General features: G+C 41.0%; 1 protein-coding gene across 1 annotated transcript in view; it reads right to left on the bottom strand.

The window, feature by feature from the left end:
* Nucleotides 1-10415, bottom strand: part of ZNF510 (zinc finger protein 510) — a 27222-nt gene extending 16807 nt beyond the window's left edge. The window contains 3 exon segments of the mRNA XM_039245685.1: nt 8450-8508; nt 9263-9548; nt 10362-10415. Of these exon segments, the coding sequence (XP_039101616.1) occupies nt 8450-8464 (15 nt within the window). The 5' untranslated portion in view covers nt 8465-8508; nt 9263-9548; nt 10362-10415.
* Between the last annotated feature and the right edge of the window lie 1144 nt (nt 10416-11559).

The following is an 11559-nucleotide window of genomic DNA, read 5'->3' as shown; positions in this document are numbered from 1 at the left end:
GAGAGTGCTGCTATGAACATTGGGGTACATGTGCTCCTATGCCTCAGCATTTCTGTATCCCTTGGGTAAATTCCTAGCAGTGCTATTGCTGGGTCATAAGGGAGTTCTATTGTTAGTTTCCTGAGGAACCTCCACACTGTTTTCCAGAGGGGCTGTAGAACCTGGACCACTTTCTTAAACCATACACAAAAGTAACCTCAAAATGGATGAAAGACCTAAATGTAAGACAGGAAGCCATCATAATAATCCTAGAGGAGAAAGCAAGCAAAAACCTCTCTGACCTCAGCCACAGCAACTTCTTACTCAACACATCTCCAGAGGCAAGGGAAACAAAAGCAAAAATGAACTATTGGGACTTCAAAATAAAAAGCTTCTGCACAGCAAAGAAAACAATCAGCAAAACTAAAAGGTAACCAATAGAATGGGAGTAGATATTTGCAGATATCAGATAAAGGGTTAGTTTCCAAAATCTATAAAGAAGTTATCAAACTCAACATCCAAAAAACCAATACTCCAGGGAAGAAATGGGCAAAAGACATGTATAGACACCTTTCCAAAGAAGAATCCAGATGGCTAAAGACACTTGAAAAAATGCTCAACAACACTCATCATCAGGGAAATACAAATTAAAACCACAATGAGACACCACCTCACACCTGTCAGAATGGCTAACATTAACAACTCAGGTAACAGTAGATGTTGGCGAGGATGTGGAGAAAGAGCATCTCTTTTGCACTGCTGGTGGGAAGGCAAACTGGTGTAGCCACTCCTGAAAACAGTATGGAACCTCTTCAAAAAATTAAAAACAGAAATACTGTACCTAGGACCCAGCAACTGCACTAGTAAGTATTTATCCAAGGGATACAGGTATGCTATTTCAAAGGGGCACATGCACCCCAATGTTTATAGCAGCCCTATCGACAAAAACCAAAGTATAGAAAGAGCCCAAACGTCCACTGACAGATGAATGGATAAAGAAGATGTGGAATATATATATAAAATGGAGTATTACTCAGCAATCAAAAAGAATGAAATCTTGCCATTTGCAACAACGTGGATGGAACTAGAGGGTATTATGCTAAGGGAAATTAGTCAGAGAAAGACAAATATATGACTTCACTCATATGAGGAATGCATAACGGAAAGGAAGCAAAAATAATATAAAAACAGAGAGGGGAGCAACACAAGAGATTCTTAAATATAGAGAACAAACCGGGGGTTGCTGGAGGGGTTGTGGGAGGGGTGATGGGCTAAATGGGTAAGGGGCATTAAGGAAGACATTTGTTGGCATGAGCACTGAGGATGAATACATAGAGGATGAATCACTGGAATCTACTCCTGAAATCATTGTTGCATTATATGCTAACTAACTTGGATATAAACTTTAAAATTCATTAAGTAATGTAAAAAGTCAAATCACAGAATCCAAAAACAGTTGCAACATACACATCTGGCAAATGACTTGTGTTGATAATATAGAAATAATTCCAATAAATCAAGAAGATAAAGCAAAGAGTCCCAATTAAAACAGAGACCTGAACAGGTACTTTATGTAAAAGAATATTTACATGGCCCAACACAAATAATGGTGTTTGAAATTAGTATTTGTTACAGAAAAGCAAACTATAAATTTCAACTATACAGCCACCAGGATAACAAAAATCAAAACAACTTACAGTAGCAAGTGCTGGGGAAAGTCTGGTACAGCCAGAATGTTGGTAGTGTAAGTTGGTTCAAGCACTTTAGAAAGCTAATTATAATATATATTAAAGCTGAACATATGTTTATTCCATGCATCAGCCATTCTATTTCTATGTATAACCAAGAGAAATGAAGATATACTAAGAGGTACAAAGGAAATTTCATAGCAGCTTTATTCATAATAGTCCCTAAATGGGAAAATACAAGTAAAAAACTCACCACCAAGAGAAATGAGCAAATGAAGCATCATATAGTCATATAACGAAATACTTATTCTTCAGCAATAAAAAGGAAGTAATGGGGGTACCTGGGTGGCTCAGTTGGTTAACAGTGTGACTCTTGGTGTTGGCTCAGGTCATGGTCTCTCAGTTTGTGAGTTCGAGCCCCACATCAGGCTCTGCGAAGACAGTGCAAAGTCTGCTTGGGATTCTCTCTCTGTCCCTCTCTTTCTGCTCCTCCCCAACTCTCTGTCTCTCACTCAAAAAAAAAAAAAAAAAAAAAGGAAGTAATGAAACATACAGCAGCAAGGCTGATAATCTAAACAATGTTATATTCAGAGAAAAAAGCCAGATCTTCCCTTCTCCTAAAAAAGAGAACAGATTGTATGATTCCATTTATAAACAGTGTTCACAAATGAAGTTATCCTTTTTTTTGGACATATGATGTTAGAAGAGCAGTTGCCTCTGCAGAGTAGCGCAGTGGTTATTAACTGGAAGTTGGAAGGAAACTTTAGGGGTGACGAAAATGTTCTCCTTCTTAATCTGAGTGATAAATTACATCTGCATATACGTATACATGTATAAAAATCCACCCAGTTCACACTTAAGAGTGCACTTCACTGGCATTAAAACTGTTTCATTTAAAGAAATAAATAAAAGGAAAAAAAATAAAGAGTGCATACAAGAGAAAAATTAAGAAATATTTATACTTAATAATTTGGGAAGGTAGGAACATGTCTATTACATTATCTCTTTGTACCTTTCTATAAGTTAAAAATTTCCCAAAATGTCACTAGTAGAAATGAAAAAGTCTGGCCTAGCAGACAAACTAAGTCTAAAGACAAACAATGAAACAGGGAAATATATATGTCCTACATGTCAGAAAAAGGATTAATTCTTTAATAATTAAAAAGCTTTCAAAATTAGCAAAAAGGAGGAAGGCTGGTTAACAACTATACACATACAAACACACACACACACCACTTAAAAATATACCAAATATGCACAGTCTCAGCTCTCATACACTTCTGGAACAGGGATTGTCACCATTCCACCCTTGTGTCAAGAAAACCTCTGGAGTCCTTTTGAATCTTACTTTCATGTCTTTTACGTTCTGCTAGTACTTCCAGATTAAACACAAAACTGCTTTTATTGCATGAATTTCTTCTCCACATTTTGTTAGAACTCAGGATGAAGCCAAACCCTTAAGGATAACATCTAATGACTTCTAGTTATGCGCCTCTTGTCTGACACAAGATGCATACACTGAGGTCATCAGGGTGGGTTTGACTAGTGTCCTTTTAACAGAAAATTTGGACACAGATATAAACAGAGGGAAGATGGTATGAAGACACAGGGAAAAAGCATCTATAAAGAAAAGAGGCCTGGAACAGATTCTTCCTTCAACAGTCCTCAGAAGAAACCAACCCTATCCATGCCCTGATTTTGGATTTCTAGCCTCTAGACTGTAAGATAATAAATTTGTTGTTTAAGCCACTCAGTCTGTGGTACTTTATTATGGCAGCCCTGGCAAACTAATATACCTAATCTGGTCCCAGCATTTATCTCATTCTCTCTCCTAATATTCCCTAAGAGGAATTCTAAAGGGGAACAGGCAAAAATCTTACTGGGCTCTCAAAATGCAGTAACCTCCCTCTACTCTGCAACAATTAAAATCACACTCGTTTTTCAGGACTGACGCAATCCTTTTCAACTATTCACCTTTGCTTGACTTAGCCTTTCTCTGACAAATTGCAAATCCTGATGCTGATTCAATCAATTAAGCTAATTCATTTAATCATAACTTGTTTCCCATGTATAAGGAAGAAAGCTCCACATTATTCCTGGTACCTCCTATGTATTATCTCCTCTAAGGGGATTGTACTTGCTCACAAGTTTAGTTCTCAGAACCACACATATAGTCTAGAGATGATCCAGTCTTAAAGATGAGGCGGCTAAATGACAACATTTTATTTATTAATTAAATGACAGCACTTTAAAGAAAAGTATGAGATGGTGGTGGTGATATCAGGAAAACATCCTCTTGGAGAGTCCTTCAGTCAGAAGAACAGGTCTTTTTGTCATGCATACAAGTATGCATAGGTTTCTAGGACAAAAGAAAGTAATGGCACGGGCTCTGCCTTATAAGAAATGAGGTGGTGTTCTGAGAATAGAAATCTAAATTCTTAAGGTGCGTGGGTGGCTCAGGTGGTTAGGCCTCCAACTCTTGACCTCTGCGCAGGTCATGATATCACGGTTTGTAGGATCTAGCTGAGTCAGGCTCTGTGCTGTCAGTGCAGAGTCTGCTTGGGATTCACTCTCCCTCCTTTCTGTGCCCCTCCCTGGCTTATGTGTCCATGTGTGCATGTGCACACGCAGCTGTCTCTCAAAATAAATAAATATTTTTAAAAAAAGAAATCCAAATTTTTTGAGAGGCCCAGTTCTCTACAGAGAGGAGATAATCTTTTATTCAAAAACAGTTTAAGGAGCATTCTCAACTAAAGAAGAAGAGGGCTTAGAATGGAGCCTATGAAAATGAACCGATGGTAGTTCCACATCTTGAAGCTAATGGTCTAACTGGAGAGACAAAATACATTATCAGGTGACTTACACCAATGTATGAAGTTATGATGGGGCTGTGTAGATTCAGAAAAGGGGAAATTAGCACAGAGGGAGACAAGGGGAAAGAGAAGAGCATTATTTCCTGGCTGAGGCAACCAAAGTAGATTCATAACAGGTCAAAAGTAAACAGCTAGACCTCACCGCCATTAGAATGGCCACTATTAGAAAAGAGCAAGTGTTGGCAAGGATGCGGAGTAACTAGAATCCCTGTGCACTGCTCGTGGGAATATAAAATGGCATGGCCACCGTGCAACAGTACAGTTGTTCCTCAAAAAATTAAATGCAGAATTATCACATGATCCAGCAATGCCACTTCTGGGTATAAATATCCATGACAGTGGCAATCTTGAAGAGAATCTGTACATCTATGCTCATAGCAGCATTACTCATAATAACCAAAAGGTAGAAGCAACCTAAGTGTTTATCATCTGATGAAGGGATAAATAAAATGTGGCATATACACATAATGTAGTATTTTTCAGCCTTAAAAAGGAAATTCTGATACATGTATGAGCCTTGAGAACTTCATGCTAAGTGAAATAAGTGAGTCACAAAAAGACAATTACTACATGATTCCACTTATATGAGTAGGGAAATTAATAGACAGAATGTAGAGTGGTAGCTGCCAGAGGCTGAATGCTGGCAAGAATGAAGAGTTGTTGTTTAATGGACACAGAGTTTGAGGCACCTGGGTGGCTCAGTCGGTTAAGTGTCTGACTCTTGATTTTGGCTCAGGTCATGATCTCATGGTTAGTGAGATGGGCTCCTTAATAACATCATGGAGCCCACTTGGGCTTCTCTCTCCTTCTCTCTCTGTCCCTCCCCAGCTTACGTTCTCCTTCTCTTGAAATAAATAAACAATTACAAGAAATAATGGATATTAGCTTTAGTTCTGCAAGATGAAGAGTTCTGGAGATTGGGTAGATTAAATAGCAGACATTTATTTCCTCACAATTCTAGAGGCTAGAAGTCCAAGATCAGAGTATCTGGACTCTGGTGACATGGTCTTCCTGGGTTATAGATGGCCACTTCTTGCTGGGTTTTCACATGGCCTTTGCCTGTTGCCTGTGCATACAGAAAGAAATCTGTCTCTCTCTCTTCCTTTTCTTATAAGACCATCAATCCTACTGGATCAGGATCCCACCCTTAAGCTTCACTTAACCTCCATTGCCTCCAAAAAGCTCCAAATCTAGGGGCACCTGGGTGGCTAGTTGGTTGAGTGTCTGACTCCTTTGGCTCAGGTCATGATCTCAGTTTGTGGGTTTGAGCCCCATGTCAGGCTCTGCACTGACAGCACTGGGCCTGCTTGGGATTCTGTCTGCTCCTTACCTGCTTACGTGTGTGCTCTCAAAATAAATAAACATTTTTAAAAAATGTTCTGTCTCTAAATACAGTCACACTGCGAGGTAGGGATTCAATGTATGATGGGGAGGGGGGGGCACAATTCAATCCACAGCACCAGATGAACAGGATGAGGATGTGGCTCTAAAGGTCAATCCAATGAAGACAATGAGAAGATGATATGAAGCAGTTAGGGAGGGATAGGAGGATATGTTTAAAAAACTAAATGAGGCTTGGTTTAGTAAATTTTTTAATAGTAAATTTTTTAATGTCATATTCCCCACTAGATTGTGAACACTATTAGGGAAGAAAAGTATCTGTATTGTTTAAGCTGTAACTATGGCACATGCTACTTCTCTGGAACATCTTATCTTGGTTGCTCAATAAACAGTTATCAAAAAATTCAGAACACCAAAAAAGTGGGAAAATAAGTAAATAAATAAAAGGAAGAGGTAATGCCTCCAAAGCTAAAATGTCATCTTGAGAAATTAGGAATTTTATCACACGGGTAAGGTGCCATGAGGTGATTTACACAAGGACAAGACATTCCTTCACTGCATTTAGATGAACTACCCATGTGGAAGGTGTGCTTGAGTAGGTGAAGAAGGAAGCAGGCAGGTTAGTAAAGAAGCTATTCCAACAGTTCAGCTGTGATACTGTGAGATAGCAAAAGAGGAATAAAGTAGCAGAATGCATTTATTTGTTTTTAGGTTTATTTATTTATTTTGAGAGCAAGCGAGCGAGCGAGCATAAGTGGGGAAAGAAAGAGAGGGGGAGAGAGAGAATCCCAAGCAGGTTCAGAACAGAGCCTGATATGGGGCTCAAACTCATGAACTGTGAGATCATGACCTGAGCCAAAATCAAGACTTGGACACTTAACTGACTGAGCCATCCACACACCCCAAGAATGCATTTAAAATATGCATTTAGGTTTGACCATGTAAAATTGCTGTCATCTCTGACAAAAAGGAAAGTAGCAAGACATGATTACACAACAGATGTGGCTGAAGTCAGGAGAGTGAGAACAAAAGGAGCCTGGGATGCACATGTACTTTGGTGGCTTGGGTGTCTGGCTGACTAGGGATGTATAATCTAATAGGGAAAGATAAGTGGATAGTTTGGGAAGGGCTATAAATGTTTATTTTACTTTGAATCAGTTAGGCTGGAGATGCCTTTTGGATACCTACAGACAGATGTTGAGTCAACTATGTCCAACATGGTAGTCACTAGCCATGTGTGACTGTTTGAAACTTAAAACTAGCTGCATTTCACGTGTTCAATGGTACATGCGGCTAGCAGCCACCATTTGGGACAATGAACAGATCATTTCCACCAGCACAAAAAGTGCTTCTGGTCACAGGGGGCTGCAGAGCCACATTTGCAAGAACTAACAAATACCTCACTGTTCAAACCAGAGTGGTGATGAAAGGAGTCAAGAAGACTAGCTGGAAAAATAGGGAGAAGGAATGGAAACTTGTGATGGGGGACATGTCAAAGGACAAGCGAAGGAAGGTGACTCCATGAAAGAAACAAGAGGCAGGACAGCAGCAGAGACTGACACAGACACTAACGCAGGAGACCTTCCAGAAGGACAAAGTAAGAGCAGAGTCAGACACTGTAGACAGATTTGCGTGAGACCCACTGGATTGAAATATAATTAGGTCACTGGTGACTGCTGGTCACAGGCACATGCAGTGGCCTGAAATGTGAATGGAAAGTGCAGCAACATTTGCTAGAGAACAGAACTTTAAGCTGTCTACTAAACAACTTGTTCAAGACAAGTACTTGAGAGAAATATGTACATAGAGGTATTTTCAGGACATGAATGTACCAGCTATTCATGCTGAGCTCCAGTTAGTCTAAGTATTACCTTTGGGTCTAACAGGATGATCAGAGAAAGGTCTACTTCTTCTGTTTACTGACACAGACAGCTGGCATTAACGAAAGCCCTGCTTTGGTAATGTGCCCTTTATTTCCACTGAGGAAAAAGTGGAAACAACATCCTATAATTATTTCAGGGTTGTTACTGGAAAGATCTGCACTATCACCTACCTGAAGACCAACAAAGACATTTTTCCTGACTTCAGTGACTTTAAATTCCACAAGGAATGTTTGGTTTAAGATTCTCATCAATGCATGTCTTGAAACAAATATTGTCTGTCTGACTCTCTGTCATGGCTATCAGGTCAGGAAGAAATCTGCACCTATACTTTGGAAAATCTGTAACTTCAGAGGACTGCATCTATCCTGCAACTCTGCTGTACTACTCATCTGCTTTTCTGTATCTTCCTTGAATGGTTTTGATCCATTTCTTTTTATTAAAAATTTTTTGTTTATATATTTTTGAGAGAAAGAGAGAGACAACGTTTAAGTAGGGGAGGGGCAGAGAGAGAGGCAGACACAGAATCCGAAGCAGGTTCCAGGCTCTCAGCTGTCAGCACAGAGCCTGACGTGGGACTTGAGCTTACAAGCTGCAAGGGTTTTGATCCATTTCTAGTTCTACTTTTCTTTGTTAATTAACTACCCATAAAATCCATTATACAAAAAGGTGTATATATACAACTCACCTGAGCTGTGTTCATTTTCTGCAGTTGTTGGGAGAGTACAGAGAACTGTGAAGGATAAGCTGGGGGTATGGAAAGAGGAAAGGAATCATGAGAGGTCTGGTGAGCTTCTGCATTTAGTTGCCTCAAAGTCTCATCACACGAGCTGGGGAAAAGCCTCCCTATTGAAAAATGTCCTGTTGACCCTTAAGAAGGGGCAGGAAGCACAACATAGAGATAGCACTCCCTGAATATGTAGTGCATCTCTGATATGATCACATGGATGTAACCTTGCTGTTTTTCACTGGGTGACTATGAATTATTTTCCTACTGATTATTAATAATCATATTAATATTATTTATATTTCAAGCTAGAGAATCAACAGAAAACTCTAGGGGAAAAAGATGCTTAGTGACAAAATATTTTAAAATCCTTTTGTTCTTTTGAGCAAGGGACTTTTAAATAAGACACGTCTAATGACTTAGTGTGACAGAATGAATAGCGCTGTGCTTTCCTCCTAGCTCTATCCTGGGTGACCAGGAGACATACATCTCAGGCTCCACTTTTTTAAAGTTTCAAAAGAGAGATAGAAATTCACTCCTATACTGTCATTTTGTAATTCTTTATGTTCAGGATAAAGGAAGCCTCAGCATATCTCTGGATGCCACTTCTGATGGACACAATGAGAAAGTAGGTCAGAATCTGCAAAGCAAGTGAAGAATGAAGAAAATAGAGGGCTGTTTAAGACGGATGGAGACTGAATCTCCTTGGCTCTGGCTGTGGTTTTTCCTGTACAGCCTGATAGTCACCTATCTCTTTCAACCCCAGCTCACCACCTTCTGCAAGCTGGTCCAGTTTCCACTGTCATGCACTCTGTGATGGCTTCTGGGTGTGGTGATACCACCAAGTCTGGCTCTTTCTGGACAAGGTAATTACAAAATGCTTCTGGTGTAACAAATTAGGACCCACTCCTTTCTGGGCTCTTCTGCATCTGTTCTGAAGCTTCTGTGAGGATGGTCCCTGTCAGATAAACTCTTCTTCCAGGTGCGACCCCTGTCCCCAAGGCTCCTCTCCTGCCTGACACACAAGAGCTGTTTTGTTCCAGAGACATTGAGATTAGGCCTAGGAAACAAATTCCTTTTAGTTGAAACTTTCATCAAGAGCAAGGTTTCTCAAATTCAGCACTACTGACATTTTGGGCCCCAAACTTCTTTGTCACGGGGGTGTGGGTCCTGTACACTGTAGGATGCCTAGCAGTATTTCTGGTGTCTACCCACCAGATATTAGTAGCACTCCTCCTGCTGTGACAAACCAAATCATCTCCAGCTGTTTCCAAAAGGCCTCTGGAGGGCAAAATCACCCTGGTTGGGCACCACTGGTGTAGGGCCTTACACCTGATTTTCTTAAAAATCATTAGAACTGCTCTATTATTGTAGCCACTAGTCACATCCCACTATTGAGCACTTGAAATGTGGCTAGTGCCACATGTTGAAAAATATTTTGTATAAACTAAGATAAACACAGTATGTTCTTAAAATTAATTTCACATGTTTTAGTTTTTAATATGGCTACTAGAACTTTTAAAATTATATTTGTGGCTCACCTTATCTATTGGACAGCACTGCACTAGACTGTGCCTTCTGAAGACAGAGACCGCCTGGATAGCACAGGTGGTGCCAGGAGCCTCAGTCTTACCCAGAGGCTCTGGAGATATGCCAGAAACCCCAGAACAGATACACGTATCAGAAAGTGACATTGATGTCAGAGAGTGACATCACGTTGACTTTCCGATCATAGTCCTGAGAATACCAGGGCAAGTCACTATGCTAGTGCTGTTAGGAGTGCAATGCTGGGTTTTAAGGGGGCAGGGTATTAGGAATAGCTGAATTTGGGGGTAAAGCAAATATATCTGTATTTGCATCCTGGCTTCCTCACCTTTTTGACCTGTGGTCTGTAATTTCACTCTTCCGAGCCCATTTTCTTTCTTTCAAGATATGGTTATTCCTATAAATAGGGTGGATGCAAAGTTAAAGTACAAATGCAAAGTTAAATACTAAATAAAAAAGAACAAAGTGTCTTTCAAATACAAGGGGAGCCAACACTACATTTTGGCTTATTGCCTCGTACTTACTAGTGGTAACTAACTAGCCCTTGGCTAAATGCATTACAAGTTATGACCTACCTCTTTCTGAATAACGCCACAAAGCAGTTTTTAACTAATATCCTTATTTTCAGATGAGAAAGAACCTCACTTATGCCCAAGTGACAAAGGAGGTATTTATCCGGTTTTTCTGGCTTCCAAGCTCAAGGCCTGGGGGCGCTTTGTGCCGGGGTCACGGTCAATATCCAATACGGAAAACGCGCCATTACCCTACCGCCGCCGGCCAGGGATCTTCCCAAGTCTGGCTGCAGTCAGCTCCCGCACCCTAGTCCGCAGGGAACGTCTTCCGACAGCACTCGCCCCATCTGGGCCCCTGGAGCCCACGGGGCAGGGGCCCGTCCCCACCCGTCTTTGCCAGGTCTACGCTCCTGCCGGGGTCGGCACAGGTTGCGGGGCTCCCATCCTGGGGTGAACTGGAAGTTCCCGAGACATCGTGGTCCCTTCCTCAGGGCACAAGGCCGCCCCTCTCCCTCCCGGCGTGCGGAGGAGGCCCCTCTCACCTGAGGCCAAACCCGGCGCATCCGCACAGCCGGGAAGGGCGGAAGCCAGGAAGTGGGGTGACTACACATGCGCAGGGAAAAGACCCGGTGTCCGTTCCTAGAATGCCGCGCGGTCAGCGGGAACGTCCAGGACTACATTTCCCATGAAGGTACAGCGACCGCTCGCAGGTTTCCTGTGTTATTAATAGTCTTTATTGCTGTCTGGAGCCCAAATTCTACCAAAGACCCAGAGTTTATGGGTTAAACTTTGATATAACATCAAATACAGTGTGGTCCTGGATCAGATCCTGGTTGGAGAAAACAGGAGGACGTTTGGGAACAACTGGGGAAATTGTGTTTGGATCGGATATTAGAAATATGGAAGGAAATTATGTTATTTTTGTTAATTGTGATGATAACATCGGGGTTACGTAGGAACATTTACTTTTTTCAGAGACGCATATTAAGATACTTAGCTTTTTTTTTTTCTAGG

This window comes from Hyaena hyaena, unplaced genomic scaffold (genome assembly GCF_003009895.1).
Source record: "Hyaena hyaena isolate Hyena2069 unplaced genomic scaffold, ASM300989v1 scaffold_269, whole genome shotgun sequence".
NCBI classification, from domain to species: domain Eukaryota; kingdom Metazoa; phylum Chordata; class Mammalia; order Carnivora; family Hyaenidae; genus Hyaena; species Hyaena hyaena.
The sequence above is the reverse complement of the archived record's forward strand: the minus strand, read 5'-3'. Positions and strand labels throughout refer to the sequence as shown.